The sequence below is a fragment of the Sander vitreus genome, chromosome 22, assembly GCF_031162955.1.
Source record: "Sander vitreus isolate 19-12246 chromosome 22, sanVit1, whole genome shotgun sequence".
Lineage (NCBI taxonomy): Eukaryota > Metazoa > Chordata > Actinopteri > Perciformes > Percidae > Sander > Sander vitreus.
Genome location: NC_135876.1, coordinates 15,534,319 through 15,553,094, shown reverse-complemented (window position 1 = coordinate 15,553,094; position 18,776 = coordinate 15,534,319). Strand labels below are relative to the sequence as shown.

At 39.6% G+C, this 18,776-nt stretch overlaps 1 protein-coding gene across 2 annotated transcripts in view; it reads right to left on the bottom strand.

Annotated features, from left to right (window-relative positions):
• Window positions 1–2,726: 2,726 nt before the first annotated feature.
• ctdspla (CTD (carboxy-terminal domain, RNA polymerase II, polypeptide A) small phosphatase-like a) overlaps window positions 2,727–18,776 on the bottom strand; it is a 30,065-nt gene continuing 14,015 nt past the window's right edge. The window contains exons 2-8 of one of the 2 annotated variants that reach the window (XM_078280617.1): window positions 15,502–15,668; window positions 14,270–14,302; window positions 11,272–11,373; window positions 6,053–6,109; window positions 4,931–5,023; window positions 4,652–4,837; window positions 2,727–3,920 (exon numbers count right to left, since the gene is read on the bottom strand). In XM_078280617.1, the coding sequence (XP_078136743.1) occupies window positions 3,795–3,920; window positions 4,652–4,837; window positions 4,931–5,023; window positions 6,053–6,109; window positions 11,272–11,373; window positions 14,270–14,302; window positions 15,502–15,668 (764 nt within the window). In that variant the 3' untranslated portion in view covers window positions 2,727–3,794. The remainder of the gene's footprint in view (window positions 3,921–4,651; window positions 4,838–4,930; window positions 5,024–6,052; window positions 6,110–11,271; window positions 11,374–14,269; window positions 14,303–15,501; window positions 15,669–18,776) is intronic. The other variant, XM_078280618.1, reaches the window with a different exon arrangement.

Genomic DNA, 18,776 nt, shown 5'->3' with positions numbered 1-18,776 from the left:
CTAAAAAGAAAGAAAGTGTTTTGAAGTGGAGATTCTGGCTTGGCTTAAGGCTGAATTAAGGAGCTAGACTTGCGAAATGCAGCACAAAGGAGGAAATCATCCTTACCTGAAGTGAGATAGACTTAAGCCTCACTCAAGGTCCGGATTGTGCTTCAAGTAGCCAGCCGGAGTTGTGTTTATGTTCGGCTGAGCCCCCAGCAGCACAGGGGCCACTTGACACCAATTATTCATTCCACAACTGTTACACCTAGCAGATGGGGGAATTGGACTCAAGGAGCTCCGAGTGGTATTGGAAAGGAATCAGAGGCTTTCTGTGGCCTCTCATTCTGTGCCTACTCACATCACAGACAATTGAGGAGAGGAACGCTTGACATTATTGAAGGTTTACAGCTCGGGGCTTTGATCTCCCAAAAGAGAAAGTATTGGCAGCTTGTGTTTACATTTTTTTTCTAAATGTGGAGATGATCAATATGCTGTATCCAAAGTGATTTGCACACTCTTTTTTTTTATTAAGACGAGAAGAGTCTTTGCAGAGTGTAGATGTCAATCCGTAGTCACAACACTGAATTGTAAGGAAACATGCCAGAGAAATAAATTGTGGGTGAGTTGTTTTTACAGCAAAGGATAACCTTGAAACTGACGAATCACAAAACCAAGGCTCTGGTATTTCACTACCAAAAGCATAAAACCCTGCTTCTGCTGTCATACCAAATATTCCAAACCGTGTAAACAATCTGTAAACTTCCTCTGTTGTACATAGCAGTCAGTGCCTGAATCATGGATGAGGCTCCCTGCTGATGTTTTCTGTTCAGGGATACATCTATTACACTTGTCTTTGTCTTATATAGTTCACACAATTGCTGCCAGGAAATCTGAAAAACAGATTGTTACGTAACTAACCTGGTTTTCTTGTTAACAAATAGCTTCAATTCAACAGGCTGAAAGTTTTTCTTACCTTTGACCACGGCTTTTCATTTTTAGATTCAATCCTGGACTTCATTATGACAATGTGATCATTTCAACAATGTGGTAAACTTCAGTCCCCACGTAGCTGAGGGACAAGTGGAAAATGAAAAGAAAAAAGCCTCTACAAGAATTCTTCAGGCTTGAATAATACGCTCTGTAATGCCTAATCCACTGCTGCAGTTAAAGTGGCTGCAGTTAAAGTGGCTGCTACGTAAGCGGAAGCTAAAAGTTCACATCAAGATATCACATGAAGCTTAGCTCCTCTTGGTTGCACATTAACCAGTTTATATCCATATTATTAATGTAGCTGCAGATCATTGAACCTAGCAGACAATGGCGCTCAAACCTTTGTTTAAGGAGTCAGTAGTGCCCTCTTAAATGCGTGTGTAATAAAGCACATTGTACTTTTAGGATGGTATTTAGCCGTGATTCCGCATTTGTTGAATTCATTTTAGATTACCTAAAATGTTGGCACACAATTAACAAAACAAAACACAATTCCATGACAACTGAGATCATGTGATATGATCAAAAGCTCCAGAACAGCTACTAAATGAACCTCATGAGTGACATTGTTTTGTCAATTGCTGTTTTCCAAGGTCAGGAATGAAGTTGTTTGAATCTCAAACTTGTGACAATTTAAAGTAAAATACCTATTTAGATCAAATAGATCTAACATCACCAGACCAAATCGCAAATGCGAGTTAGCCTGGAACCTCTCAATTCATTTTTGATTTTTAACGGGCGTAGACCAAAATGCCTCTGGACGCAATTGGATAGAACTATAACCAATCAGAGCACCGAAACATGTGAAGTAGCGCTTAGCAGCAGACAAATGCAAACAGACTACAGCATGCAGAGATGAGCTGTGATGGTGAAGCATTAATATGCCTGTGACTTAGTGTTGAAAATAGTAGTCCTGTTTCCGGCGCAAGCCAAAAATGAAATCATTACGTATTGTGAGTAAACTGTGAAGGCTCTGTAAGTTGTCAGTCCCGATAGGAGATAAATGGTTGTGATGGGCCCTGCTAGGGCGTGGTTGGCTGGAAATCTGCCTGTAAGGGAGGGGTACCAGACATATCTGCCAGAACAAATTAAACTTAAGCTCGCAGATTTGTCTAGTTCCCAGGCTTGCTGTTTAGATTTTTCAAAATGCAAACTAAAATATTCAAAAATCTACCCCTCATGCATCACTTAAACATGCATCTGGTTTTCTAGCCACTAGGGGGCAGCAGAACAAGATGTGAACCATAGACTATATGAATGTAATATTAACAGTCCATGATGTGAACACAACATTGGCATATTGTCTCCTTTTAAGTTGATATGTCGAACTTGTTAGCGAATAGTTGCTTATTTACACTTCTAGCTGACATAAAGCAACACTGCCATTTGGACCTGACAAATGCAAGTCCAATACTCTTTTAGCTCGTTTTTTGGTCTCCACCAACTCCTGGTGGAAATATCTGGCTCTTTATCTGCTAAATGCTCCATTACGTTCACCAGCTAGTGACTTACTTTTTCTGTCTACTGTTTGGTGCTGAGCTAGCGGCGTACAGTTGGTTTATTAGAGCGTTTTTTTTTTACTGAAAACATCTGAGACATACAGTCTCTGTGATAGCAGTCGGGTGATAATTTTCTGTGGGTTTGTCATTACAAGCGTCTCGTTTCACGTTACATATAGTCATTTGATTCCATGTTAATTTAAAAAAATGAAATATAGCAGCTTTAAAGTCTGTTAAATACACCATGATACAAACTGACAGTGCGCAAACCTGCAACTTTAATAATGTTGTACAGTCCGATTTCAACAGCAGTCTTTACAATGCACCCAACCCCTTTTTCCCCAATAAATAGAATTTTATTTCATGTACTCTAAGCTAATTATTATATCTTCCTCAAAAGTTTAACATTTATTGGTGGACGATGATGTCATCACAAAGGTTTCTTTTCTTTTCTTTTTTTCAACAATAAAGTGGGGTTTCAATGTCTTTAAGGTTTATCCATTTACAGTCACTGTCAAGGATCAAATGACGCCATTCAGTTACAAATCACATTGAATTGTAGAAATCTTTGGTAAATTTAACAATTCATTGTTGCTTAATTCAAAAGCAAAGTATCATCCAGGTCTAAGAGGATAGTTGGATACATTTCTAGAAAAAATCTTTTCTGTTTTCTCAGATTAAATGACAATTACCAAAGACTTACTTCCAATTTTACTTTAAGGATTTAGTTAATACGCATTTGGAGATTTGAGTAAATATGCAGCATAAAAATGTGCACCCCATAACCCGACACAACAAAATCAGCACAGTAATGAAGGCACTTCATTCTGTAAGAGAAGATAAATCACAGTTGTTTAAATAAAAGGTCAGACAAGATATAACAGCCTGCATAGCACAGCTCAACACAAAAAAACTATAAGGTCACCCATTCTTGGAAAACAAACCTCTTCGTCCGGATTATTTTTGGTAACTAAAATATTACTTGATAGAATAGTAAAACCTCCGCTCTCTGATAGAAAAATTACTTTGTGTATGTCTTGCTTAGAAACATATAGTATGTACATACAGCGATATTATATTTTGTCAGTCAAGAGTCCTGTACAAAGAGTCCAAGAATCCAGACATGGTAAGAATCCATACAGTTGTTGTCTCTAGATTTCATCATGACCGGAGCGTTTGCCTGAGGTCCTCAGATTGGGAGCCACAGGTGGGACTCCCAGCGCCGGTTGCAGTACGGGAGCCGGGCTGCGGGGCCGTGGCAGCCAGGTGAGGTCTCCGTGCAGCGGAGCCAAGGCAGGAAGAACCAGCTGGAGCTGCCGTCTGCTACCTGTTCCTCAGGCTCTGTAACAGACTGTAAACATCCTCCTCCTTACTGAGGCCCTCAAACAGAGGAATCAGGTCCAGCAGCTCCGTGTCTGTCATGTCTTCAAACCAGGACTGCACTGGGACCTGTGGAGAGAGAGGGAACCGAAAAGACAGATTTTTTTATTTGAAGGCAGAAAACACAGCCGACAGTTGATGCTAAAGTGCTGCATTATAGGTGTGGAGATGGTGCGAGTTTTGTGTAAATAATGAATGGGGGAAATGCATCAAAGGCATGAAGAGTGGCAGCAGCTCTACTGAGCAACTTCTCCACAGAGGAGAGAAATCTCATAACACTGAGAACACTGCCTCTGGCTCAATGCCATTTCTAAAACAACAAAGCCAATTAAAACTGACAACGCCTAGCAAGTATATTCATTTACCATCATTAGTAACTTTATAACTAACTTATTTCTGTTGTACCAGTGTATTTTGACCCCATTTTTAGTCAACATTTGTGGGTTTTAAAACTACACCATAATACATAAAGTCTCATTGTAGCTCCTATTTATATATGTAGATTCACCTTAAAAATCTGTCAGAAATGTTCATTGTTTAGACATCAACAGGAGTTGATATTCTTAAGATTTCTGAAACTCTTGCAACTAAAGCGTGAACAAAAGCAGTAGACTTTCAGATAATATATTTCTGTATACCCCTAAAAAGTTAAAAAAAAATTCCAGGTACCTAAACACAACATCCAGCCTTACTTTACTTGTATACATACTGTATGCGATGTGCAAAAACAACACAGCGACTGTAGCATGAACAGAGGATGCCACAAGTCCAGGATAATGGAGGTTTTAGGTCTGACGTACTGCATTCTCAGGGTGGAAGATGTAGGAGGCAGGTGAGTTGTCTATGATGATGACTTTACTGAGCTCTCGGCCCAGCCGGCTGAGGTCTTTGACGTAGTTTCCTCTGTGGAAAACACAGGATTCCCTGAAGAGCCGGGCCCGAAACACCCCCCACTGGTCCAGCAGGTCTGCCACAGGGTCAGCGTACTGAACGAACCAAAAAGCCATCTAGTTTAATACGGTCTGTGTGAAGCGCCATCACTGTAACTGTCATCTTAAGTGTTAAAACGTGAACAAAACCTTTGCTAAGCTCGCTGTGAAGAGGACGCATTCAAAGAGCTCCCCCATCTTCTGGAGAAACTCGTCCACATGGGGCCTCTTCAGCACGTACACCTGAAACAAAGACAGGAAAATAAAAAGTTAGGGTTAGAATCTCTGTTGTTGCACTTTGTCAATTTTTACGCTGTTTCACCAAAAACCACACCGATTTTACTGATTAGTTGGATTACTGTTCTGTAATGAGCTGTCGTATTTGATACCTTTAGAACTCTAATAAAATGCAATGCGTAACAGATGTTTTTCCAGGTGAACCTCTATGTCTACATATATATATAATTCTTCTTCTTGAATGTAATTATTCATATAAAATGCTTTTATTCTAAAATCGCCCTGTTTATCCTATAAAAGAAAATGTGTGTTACATCCATATTTGAAGCCGATAAGAGACTTTGAAAGTAAGATACATGCAATTATCTGACCTGGGCCTGGGAGGATTACACATGTTCAAGCCCTTCACAACAACAACAACAACAACAACAACAACAACAACTTTGTAATCATATTTGCCATTTCTGCTCGTCTTTGTCCTCTTCAGCAGGTCTTCAGTGGTTAGTTGCTGCCCCCAAGTGCAAGTAATCAAGCATAGGCCAAGACAGATACAGAAAGCCTATCCTGGATTACTTGAACCAGGTCACAGCTACAGTCTAGCTGCCTCTGCTTCAAACAGGAGGCAGAAAACAAACCTTTATACAGAAGCACAAGTCTCGTCACAATGCAGGTGAAAAGGGTGCCTCTGTTTCCTGTTTCTGCCGTCATTTCTCTCTCAAACACACACATTTCTAATCAGTGAAGCATTTCTTCTGCTGCTAACTAAACAGTATCTTTAACACGCTTATGCGACATGTGTTTACCAGGAGACACAGTCACGTCAGAGCCCATCTATCTTTACAGCGGGAGAAAAGACAAAGAGAATAAAATAAATTCAGTGAGCTGTCCCACTTTTGATGTAGCTGTGAGATAATAGAGAATAATAAATACTAAAGGAAAGAAAATGGAGCTGCAGCTTCCAGGGGAGATCTTATAAATTAATATCATTTTATTCAAGCCTACTCCTGGAAGTCCTCTTTATCAGTGCAACAGTACCTGATGAACAGTCCCATCAATCTCCACTGGAACGATGAAATCTGCATTGCTGATGGGCTGTGGGAAGACAAATAAAAAAATAAAGGATTCAAAACTTGTGGTGTTTTTGCTCAAAACAGCACAAATCTGACAAGGCAGCAGCTAAACCACATGCCCACATTTTTTGTTATAGAGAAAGGTAAAATACTCCTATAAGGTGCCTCAGGCAAACTAGGAAGGTTTTAAGCATACTGTGGTTCCTTCTGCTCCAGCACTCTGTGTCTCAGTGTTAAATAAAAACCACAAGTGAGACTCCGGGGAGAAACCTGGGAGCGCAACAAGATGACAGACGAGAACGAGGACAGGAGTGCCGACTTGTGTCATCTTTAAAAGCAAGAAAGAGAAGAGGTGCACAGGGTGGAGGAAGATAGATGCCGGAGGGCTGTAGGTGGAAGACAAGTGGAGGGCGTAAAGACGAGGATGAAAGGATTAGGTGGGAGGCACAGCGGTGTCATTTCAGAAAAGGGAAAGGAAAGAAAATAGGCGACATTAAAAAAAATCTCTGCGTTTTAAGAAGCACGAAGAAAGCTTTTCCAGCTGTCACCTGTTTGGATGGTTTGTTGTAGACACAAAAAAGAATAGAGGATAATTTAGAAGTATCATGTTATAGGCTGAATTGACTGTAATTCCTCCACTATTTAAAGAATGCAGGAAAATCTGCAACATCATTATTATTTGGTAAAGTAATACTTGAGATGACTTTATATCTTAGACTAGTTATTGTCTATTTTTAAGTTACACAATTCTACTCTACAAAGTCAGCTTTAAGTAGTATAAACATTTTAGGATGATTCTTCTCTGAAAAGTAATTGTCAGATTAAACCAAATACCGGTCGTCAATGTTTGGACAATCTGAGTATCGAAGCTTTTAGCTTTTAGCATGACTTGTTTATATGGTGCTACCTTATTTTCTCTGTTTTCATTAGATTTATTAGAATACAATTTCTTGCGACAAATACAATTGATTGATGGATGCTTTATTTATATGGTATTCAATCTAGTCTAGTTACTGCAAATTGTTTTTTGTTTACCTTTGTTTTATATTGACTGCAAATTTGACATGCTGTTTATGTTTGTTTATTGTTTTTGTATGTATGTTTATATTTGTCATCTTAAATCACCTTATTTAGCATTCATAGGCATTATATAAACATTTAATACATGCTTTATAACACACTATAAGGTAGTTGTAAGTGGATATAACTGACTGTGGGCATCCATTAGAGGAGGCTGCTGTATAAACAGATCGCTCAATAAATCACAATATAGTAAAACACAATTCTAATAATATAACTTCCTCATGGCTGTGTACAACTACATTATTGTGTTACAAACCATGTATTAAATGGCTGTTTACTGCTTATAAATGCTAAACAGGGAGACGTAAAGTAAAGTGTAACAGGATTTTTACTCAGCCATGCTCAAATATAAACCTACCCACATTTCTAATGATTGTAGTGTAAATTCCATGCTTCAAAGCTACAGTTAGCAGGTACAGTCCAATGCCACCCAGCAGAGGGGGTGTTTGCTGTAGGAATACTAAACGCAGCATGTTGACCTTCCACGTCACCTGTTTAATCTGTCTAATATGACCATTATGGTGGTGACAGGGGAACAATAGACCTACTGTACTAGAGACGTTTGGTGATGCAAGAGTGACTTAATACACAATCAAAGATCCAGATCCCAGACAGATGAAAGACAGATGCGAGTGCTTCTATGGATCCGTTTTGTAATTCAGCTCTGGTCAATGTTTACAACAGAAAACATAAAGACTGCAGCTTTGATTGTCTAAAAACAGAACAAGTAATGAGCCAAACCAGTGACAGGCATTAGTCCAACTTTCAAAAAGAGAAAAGAGAAAGAGGAGAGAGAGACACAGCTGGAGAAAGACATGCAGAGACAGACTTGTCCTCTGCCTATTGCTCTTCTGCTGAATCACTCCATCATCTGAACACAGACAATAGCTGCTCAGTAATGAGCCGGCTCCGAGACGGCGAGAGATATGGGAAATGGAGGAGGATGTATGTGTGTTTTAGGGATCTCTGCTGAACCTGTGTTGACCTCAACAGACTTGACGGAGGGAACTTCTTCTGGATTGTTTCAACTGTTGATCACAGTCTGACTGTGGTCCACCGTTTCCTCTACATACACAATAATCATTTGGCATCACTGTCCGAACCTGCCTCCTAAAACGTGTCCTATTGCTGTACATCATACATGAATTTAGAATGAGATGTTTAACAATCACGTATGGGTGTAACGTTAGGGTGTCCACATACCTTTGGCCATACACTGTGTTTTGACTATTCTTTATTTCATTTTATTCCTATTTCAGTCTTTTGTAACATTAGGTAACATTGATGTTACATAAATAAGCTTTACTATTATTATCATATACAGTATATCCTGTCAGTCATTCTTAGACATCGAGGACACACTAGAGCTAATCCTGGAACAGGCCCAGGAATTATCTTTTCATCCCACATACAGGATAAAGCGTACAGTATGTGATGAGTTATGTAACGTTTCTTTTTTCGTCTGTGTCCATCTGTCAGTTATGGTCGTTTTTTCTGCACTAATTGTCTAATTCCCATGGTGACTTGTATATTCTATAATTAAAGTGCTTCACATGTTGATACTTCACTTCTAGAAATAAATAATCGACAGGAAATCCTGCAGGCTTCTGAACGGAACTGAAAGTGCTGCGCGTGTGTCGCTTTCTATTTCACTCTCTTCCTCTTCCAACTGATTTTCATTTATAACATTGCCTGAATCCATTTCATACTGCATACTGATCTCTGAGCTAAATGCATTTTGACGGACTGCGTATGCAGTGTGCAACTAAGTTCCATCAGGGAATTAAAAAAACTAGTTTCTGTGTGAGTTTCTGACTTGTTTTGTCAGGGGAGGAAAATAAAACCCTTCAGACTATCAGAGCAGATCCATGATTTCTGTGAAATTCATCCCGCAGTTATTTAAGGCTACAGCACACTGTATTGGACACACCCTTGTGCGTGGGTGAGTATGTACGTGTGTGTGTGTGGCCCCGTACTGCTGGCTTGTGACTGTAATGGGTGGGTCCAGTACAGTGTGTGTACATTTTTCTCTCCCTTTGACTTTTCACAGCAAATTAATTCCCAGTCATATGAAAATGTACTTTTCTGGGCAGTTATTTTTTAAAAACAAATAGTTTCCTTTCACTGCTGAATAAAAACACAAAAGGTTCTTCAGCTTCACCTTGAGCGATTTTGTTGCACACCTCTCTGGCTTTCTCATGCTGAGGACAAAATGCACACAGGCACAAATACAGTACACACAGACGTAACAAGATCAGCTGGGGCCGAGGCACAGCTGTGCTGATGTGGTTGACTAAGTGTTCCAGGCGTGTCAGTAGAGGGAACTTTTGATGGTGAGACACAGAGGTCCATCGGCCTTTATCATTTATCATCTGTCATTATCAGTGTTGTGAGTAACGCGTTACAAAAGTAACGCAATTACAGTAATGTATTCATTTTTGCTGTAACGCAGTAATATAACGCATTACTAATTACATTTTGGTAATATTATACCTGTTAAAATCTCAGTAACGCAAGTTACAACACATTTTAACGCAACATTTAGTGGTGTTTTGTTTTTTTAAGAATTCACCAATGCCGTGAAACATTTCTTCACAGAAAAAAAAAAGTATTATTTCCTGTTGCTGTATTCGATGGTTGAGATGATGGCAGAGACAGATACATTTGCGAGATGGACATTATTTTCAGGAGTTATTACGCTGCGTTGAAGCAAGCTGTCCCGTCACTGTTCCCGTGGTCAGAGCCAGAACCAGAGACGGTATGGACAACATCTGTGTCCCAACAGGTGACGGTACGTCAGCGCGGACAGCAGCGTGTCCGAGCTGCTGACAGATAGAAATATGTCAGGAATTAATGTTTAGGCTTGCTACACAAAAATCTCATTGCATTTTATCAGCCGTGGAAAGTAACTATGCCGTACTTCAATACAACTGTACAACAAGTACTTTTAATTGAGTATTTTCATTTTCTCCTACTTGCCTATTGTATGTTTTACTTCTCTATTTTCATAGCTTTAGTTACTTTGCATATTCATATTAATGATACAAAATATTATGAATAATCTATGATGTATTAAAGTGGATATAGAGGAGACTTTATTGATCCGGTGGTGAAGTTCACAAGCTACCTGCCAAGTCAAACTTCCGCTGTTATTTTGGTGAAAGTAACTCAAAAGTAAAGCAAAAGTAGTGTAACGCATTACAATTCAGAGACAGTAATATTGTAATATAACTAATTACTCTCAAACGACAGTAACTAGTAATCTATAATGTACTACATTTTGGAAATAACTTGCCCAATGCTGGTCATTATACAGCACTGCATACTGCTGTAACTATTACACAGAGCTGCTGGCATGGCTTTTAGACTTAAGTTTTAAATTTAGGGATTACATGCTCATTCAGGGTTTAAGAAAATGATATCACTTCCAAAAGGTAATAAAACACTTTCAACTCTTTATAGTTATGTCATGTTTGAAAAACACTTCCAGGTCAAATGCACAGCGATGTACTGAAACCTTAAAAATGTGGTATCTCCATGGTTTTAGAACAGTTCTTTGATCTTACAGTGTAAATCAATTCAATTCTTGAAAACGTTATGTCCAAATAAGCAAAAACATTCAATTTTCTTTAGTGTGTGTGGATGGCTCATAGGGACGACATTCTGGAGTTACTGTACATAGTTTCTACAAGACAGAGATGATACTGTAGGTACCTCCTGCCGAACAACTGGTCACGCTGATGAATTGCATGATGCACAGCTGCTCAGGATGTGCTGGTTGCCATGCCAACACCTTATTATAGTAACAGGCCTCCTTTTCACCTCCCCCTGTTTTAACTGGTGTATAAAGGCCATAATACCCTAACGGACACACTTTCCTGTGATTATGTGATGTGTACTAGCTCAGTGGCACCTCATGCTAATTGTCATCGTGTCATCATGCCCGTGTTCAGAGCAAAGAATGGCATCTTCAGGATTTATTTCTGTATTATCCTATTATCCCTCTCAGGCTGTGAAATAACAGCATGACACAACTGAAAAGATGATGTGTCTATATACTTAAATGTGTACTTGAGTGTGCGTGTGTGTGGTAAAAAATACCTTGAAGGAGCTGTGCACGAGGGTTTCGTCCAGGTCGATCACCACACAGTTCTTGCCGTAGTCAGCTATACTGACCTCAGGTAGGAGGAACTTGGCTGGAGGCTGCAGAGACAATACACACCATTTACAATGTTGTGTATATACAGTGGTTCATTAGAGGGAACAGGTTGCAGAACACACTCTCTCACACACTGATACTGAGGGTGTGATGATGGCTCAGTTAGAGTATTGGAGATGATCACCTGGCCGTGACATAGTGGGTGACACTAAAGAAACCCTTAACAAGATAAATGACCTGCAGGTAAGTGTCACTTAGCTTCCTGATACTTCTCTGGGATGTTTGTGTAAAATAGCTTAATGGTAGTCTTTTTCGATTGTTTACAGCTGATTAATTATATCAAATTGTCGATAGACAGAAAATGTATCTGCAACGATAATTGATTTAATCAGTAAGTAATTTTTGTATCAAAAGTGCTAAAAGTTGGGGCGCCTAAGGCATGTACCAAGGCTCAGTCCTTAGCCCAGCGGCCCAGGTTCGAGTCCAACACGCTGCTCTTTGCTGCGTGTTATTCCCCCTCTCTCTCCCCCATTTCCTATCTTCAGCTGTCCTCTCAAATAAAGGCCACAAAAAGAAAAAAGTTCTAAAAGTTTCCTAAATTTCAGCTTCTCAATTATGAGGATTTGCTGTGAAGGCAGGATTTCTACTGACCAGATTAACTGATGAGAAAAACATTCATTAGTTGCAGTCCTACAAAAAGCTAAAATAAGATAAAAGCTAAATTAGGACTAGGCCTGAAATCAGTATCACGATAATGATCAAATATTGATAATCAAATCGATGTTCCCGTCAGTAAACTGTGTTGTATTGTTGTGCATTACAGCAGACAAAAATGCATTGAATCATTCAAAGAATGTTGTGATCATTTTGTTACAATATGATTCCAATTAATGGTCATATGGACATATGACCTATCCGAGTAGTGCATAGTAGTACTGCAAACTAAGCATTATTTTTTCATTATTTATTGGCTGGCGTGTTATTTAATTTGTTTTACTGATAATCTGCTTTATGATTTAGTCAAAAAAATAAATTAAATTCTTAGATGCCTTATAATAGCTTGCATAATTCAACCAACAGCCCAAAACATTTAATTTAAAATCATTAAATGTTGACTGAGCTCTGTGACTGTGCTGCCTTCAGGGTCAGGGGGGGAAAGGGGCAGATGGTGCGGCCATAGGGGGACACACTCATACAAGTACATCAATGCATTCACACACACACACACACACACAAAACACTGTATGCTGCTGCTCAGTATGTCAGCCATTTTCTGCATGTATCTGTCTTTCCGTGCGTTTAGGCTAGGCTGACTGTATTTATCATGTCTTATCGCTGGACTGTATGCTGATGTATCATGAGAAGAATTCCCTGTGAGCAAGGACACTAAATGACATGCTGTCAGGCCGTGATGAATGTGATTCACACATGCAGGTTGAGCACAGAAACAACGATTGACCTTGACATTTTCACCAGGGAGCTGCACCGCGATAGAGGCGCATCACCTGAAGCCACAGCCAAGGGGCGTTATCCCAAACTGATAACACTCAACCACAGCGCACCATGCTTACTGATTGGAAAACATTTTACTTGATCACTGTGAAGCAGACAACTAACAAACAGATGCTGAAAAATGTGTTTGTCATTTGGAAGAAAAAGTTGAAATTCCAGTATGTCACCTACAGGCCGATGCAATATTTCAAATTATTTCAAATATTAAATCCCTTACTATATGTGTGCTTCCTATAAGGTGTAAGAATCCAGCTTGTGTTATTAGAAGAAAGCAGCTTAGATGACTACAATATTTCTACTATTTGAAAACAATGATGACAAAAGTAGGCGATAAGTACGTTTCAGTGGCAGTTTGTTTCGTGGTGTTTTTTGATGCTCAAAATTTGAATCATAAAATAATATGGAATACACTTCTATCCCATCTGAAGGGAACTAATTAAAGTTATATTCACATTTTTTTTAATATATTTTTGGATTTGGGATTTATATGGACAGAATAAGTGGGAGTATGTAACACGTATTCTTTTATTTTATGGATGAAGTACTTATTGTAATTAAATGCATTCATAATGTAATTGTTTATCAGTAAATACTTCTTCAATTCAATTGAACTTCAATCCCAAAACTCCATCCGCTGATGAAAACCATGAGATGTAGCTAAAAGCTCCAGATATACTTTTGTATTTTTGCAGTAAGACACAGAAACTAACAGTGAGTTTCAGAGATGTCTTGTTTGTCTACTTGATGTTGTTTTGCGTTACAGTAAAGAGTGACGCATACAAAATTCCCGGGTCATCTCAAGTTATTTAAGTCGCCTCTCAGAGTCCTGGCCCTCGAGCCTGCTGGGAATACAAAAAGCAGACGCCACATGCACTTCCTGCCATTGAAGGGAGATGTCTGCTGGGTGGTGTAGTTCAAAGCTTGGCTGCGATGTGGGATGCTGTGAGTGTGAATATCCTAAATTACAGTAAACCACAGGCACAAGGTAGATTCCAAAATAGCTAAATGAATAGCACAAACAAAGTGAATGTCAGATGAAGTACAAATCATTGAAACCATCAAGCCCCCCTTCTAATGGACAGACACTGAGTGCTTAATCACAATGTAATTTTGCTCAATACAGACAAATGCCTAATTTAAGTGTTTTAAGGGCAAGTTATCCATTTGTTAAACCAAACTGTAGCTGTAAAGATTCAATTAATTTGATCTAATAAGGAAATCAATCTCATGTTGTGTTCCAGTGATTGGAGGAACTGAGGAGAAATGGACAAAAGGACAAAGCCAGAAATAAATCACATGATAATAAATAGATTTAGATTACTTCTTTCTAACAACATGCAGATGAAATGATGAAGAACAGTAGAGCAGAGAGAAGAGGTTACTGTGATTGAGTGAGATGAAGAAAAAATGAAAGATAATAATACATACACTAGGGATGGGGATGATCTGGACCTGGTCACACTGGAGCAAATAAACAGAGAGAGAGAGAGAGAGAGAGAGAGAGAAAGAGAGAAAGAGAGAGAGAAAAACAGTAAAAGATTAAGAGAGACAGGGTGGTAACAACAGAAAGAGCAAAAGCAAAACAGTGAAAAATCTTTGAGAGGAAGAAATCGAAAACATCTATTTTCTAATTAACAAATGCGCAGGAAAGAAAAAGAGGGAAAGGGACTTATAGTACACACTGTGATAGAAAGTGAGAACAACTTGCTCAAAAACAAACAGAGCTGCCATAGTAACAAACACGGCTGGCCAGAAATCCAGCAACAGTACATTGCTGGGAGGGATTCCAAAATTAGCCACGCACTATAACAAGGCTTTTTATGGCGAGGTTCGCGAGGTTCACTCTAAATTAATGTGAACTCATTTGTTCAGGAGAGGGTCCAGAGCGGGTCAGCAGTGACCACATGTATAGTGTCTGTAAAGGGCCACACATTCCTCCCCTGAATGAGAGACATTTACAGGTAAACAGGAGTGGAAATGTGATATGACTCCGCTCCATTTATAGCCCAGTGTACCTGCCTTGGCAGCAGAACACCGTGTTTGCGGAGGAGCTCGGAGGTTTGGCGCCTTTTTCCGTAGCCAGAATGTTCGCTTCACGCATCTTCACTACACTGGTCAGAGTGTGTGTGAGGAGAGGGGGGAGGCATGGGTGCCAAGCAATCCATCACACCAGACACACACAAGGCCCACTTTATGGGGATTAAAGCAGTATGTGTGCATGTGTGTGTGTGCGTACATGTGTTGTCATGGGTATATGATAAGACTTGCCAGAAAGAGCGAGCGAGTGCGTGTGTGTGTGTCTTTTGAGCTCCTCAGCGTGCTCTGTGCGCTGTGTGTTATTTTGTGTGTGCGTTGTGTGCGTAGGCAGATATCGAAGAATGCGAGATGGGAAGCAAGCCCATATCTTCAAGCAGTGGATCTCAGCGAGGCTGTACAGCGCCTCAGCCTCAGCTCTCTGCAGGAAAAGGCAAACCCTAACAAGCACCCCCTAACAAAATCAAACAAATGTTACTCGTTACTGGATCTCTCCAGTCTAACGAGGATTCCTGTCATAAAATATCAACTAATTCCCACAAGGTTTTGTTTTTAGTCATGTGGATGCAAATTGTGTGGAATTTGGAATCTGACCAATAACTATATGGGAGAAAAATGAGCATCACCTTGGGAGGACTTCCATTCTCCTCTGGCAGCGGGGGCAGAGAAGGTGTCTTGTTGTTGGCGGGTGGTGGCTCCACGTGGTACTCATTGTAGTTGCGGAAGCAGCAGAAGAAGGGGCTGAAAATGCTCCGGCTGCGATGCTTCTTTAGGCTGCTGTTGGACTGGGAGACTGTAAGAGATAATGGAAGAAAGAGTGAGGTTATTTGGATATGCCAGCCAGTGGTGTAGTATTCAGAAGTTGTACTTAAGTAGCAATAAAACATTGTAAAAATGCTCTGTTACAGGTAAAATTCCAGCATTAAGAATGCTTCAAATACTTTAACATTTTAGGAAACACACTTTTTTTTTTGTCTTGGAAAATTAAATGAAAAGATCGATACCACTCTCATATCTGTCCATACAATGTAAAGCTACAGCTAGCAGACAGACTAGAATCAGATAGCCTGGCTCTGTTCAAAGTAATACACTGTAAAAAGACAAATTGTTGTTTTAACATTTCTAAGCCCTTAGCTAAGCTAAGTGTCCTATAGCTTTATATTTAACAGGCAGATATGAAAGTGGTATCAATCGCAAAATGGACTCAATGTAAAGTGCTCAATAAAGAAAGACAGCCCCTTTGAGAGTTAATTGTATATACTGATTTATGTGCTGTCAGGTAATACAATTCCCGAGATGTATTTCTTTTAATTTTGTGTGTAGAGAATAATACAATGCTTCATAAGCATATTATATGTTTTGTTGGTAAAAACTTCAATTGTAAAGTAATTAATAACTAGAGCTGTCAAATAAATATAGTGAAATACAATTAAAAAAAAACTCTGACATTATTGGAGTTGATGTGTTTATGCCAACACATAACAGTAGGTATCATACAGTACAGTATGTTTAAAAGCCTTTAAAGAAAAAGACAGAAGGGACATTCAACGTTGCAGACCGACTGCTTCACATGCATCATCGCATTATCGTGACAAAAGGGGCCGAGATGTATGTTGTACAGCACAGCGAGGGAGCACACGGACAAAAATAGCCATCATTGGAGTGTCCTTTGGGAAGGTTAATCCAGTTAATTAACATCAAGAAAGAAGGAGAGAGCAAGATAGACAGATACATATCAAATATGTGAGAGAAAGAGGCAGAACATATGACAATAAAAGAAAGAAAAGACATTAAAGAGACCCCTAATGTCCAATCAAGACTGAAAATCACTGTACAAATGCAGTAGATTCTATATTTTAAACCATTTCTATTATTTGACAATAACCTATGCTTGGGAAGCAGGGTTGATAAGTGGCAGAGGGCTGTAAAGATCCAGGGAGAAAACAACATACACATATAGGTCCCTGGTTACATAATTCCTCCTTCACTGCCTCTGAAACCCATGGCCTGCTTTCACACTGACAGAGGAGAAAGAAGCGGCTCGAATGGTCTGTAGGCCTCCATAAATGTTCCATCATGGATTATAATTTTTATATTTTCTGTACTATATTTTCTGTGAGGATGAGTGGATAAAAATAGAAATTTGGGAAGCTCTAGTACAAAGGCTAAATCTGACAGTGCAATTATCCTGAGGTGTTCTTAAAGTAGAAATTCTGCCAGTTTAATTGCTTCGAAGGTAATTTCTAGGCATGGAAATCCCAAATCTGTTTAGGACTTTGAAGTGTCCATGGGCTGACTTTAGCTGGAATCATCATTTTGGTGCCTCGGAGCGGCCACCACAAAGCATCCCTATTTGCTGCCGTCTTGTTAACGTGTTCATACGGCCGTATGACACACGGCCCAGTTAGCCATGCATGCTGAGGCTGTGTGCAGCCTGCTCGTGTTCTGAGAGCCTTCAGATTGACGTCTGGAACTATCCTTGGGTTGCTCCTACTGGATCTGACAGGCGGCAGGCAGTTTGTCTTCTTTGTTCTCTCCCGTCTTTGTAATCCAAAGGGTGCTGCTGGTTTTGCTCTTTGCCGATAGATGTTCCCGAGAAGCAACACTTGGGTAAACAAACAAAGCTATATGGTAGGAATAGGAAGGCAACATGCTGTGTTATGCTATATCTTATTGAAGGAGATGTTCTGCCTTTGTAGACTTGATGCACTTGCTGCTGCTACAGCAAACTGATAAAAGTACACTGACTGAGAAGTATGGACTGTATATTTCTCTTTCTGGGGATTTAAAAGTAAACTTGAACATTTACTGTTATAAGCATGGTTGTACACGATAGGAATTCATCTGATTAGAGAAAAGGAAAAACAACACACACACTGAAAGCATTAACCCCATAAGAGCAAGGTTACTAATCACTCACTCACACACACACATACACACACACACACACACGAGGAAATCTTGTTAAGTCGCCAGGACTTAATGTGGTGGAATTAAATACATATGCCAAACTTTTTTATTGTGGCACGACCTTAAAAAAACATTAACTATAAAATGTGAAGGGTTGGTTCACCCAAATAGTGTGAACTGGCATTGCAGATTTGTTTTAATTTCAGGTGACTGGAATATACTTTGTGGTGCAAATAGCATTGAACAATGTGCACCATTTTCTAATTAATAAAGGCACTTTTTATTAAGGTTTCAAAGTTTGTGTATCTAATGGCTTTGTTAAAGGTTAATAAGTAATATACTTATGGTGTATAGATCAATTAAGAGCCATTAATAAGAGAATTATTAGAATTTTAAAGTTAAATATTTAATGCGTTGAGCGCCATTAACACAATTGCATTCACTTCCATTGCATTGTGGGTGGCAACAGCAATCCCAGAGACCCAAAACTTGGGCAAATAAAACCCAAACTATTTAAAATAAAGAGTAATTTGAGTGATTGGACCATTTGACATAGTAAGTTTCCAGTTTGGAGGGACCCTGAGTTCTCCCTCACTCTCCTTAATGTTGGCCTCAAACTCTTTGATGTCATACTTTGCTCCTCCATTTTGAGACGGTCTACATTTCCCCGCCCTGGTCTGCTACCCTTGAAACTGCCCCAAAAAAGCAGGTGGGAGTGCGAGAGCTGGAGAAAGAAAGGAGAGGGAGCTTGGAAGGGAGGAAAAGGGCGTAGAATTGGTGGGGAGAGTAACTGTGGCGAGACAGCCTATACTTGAGTCTGATTCTGACTCCACCCCTCCTGTACCACCACCCTACACAAACAGAGCTTTCCTTTCTCCCTTTGACACAAACAACATAGCTGGGAGTTGACTGCTACCGGAGAGAGAGCGCACACACACACACACACACACACACACACACACACACACACACACACACACACACACGTTTA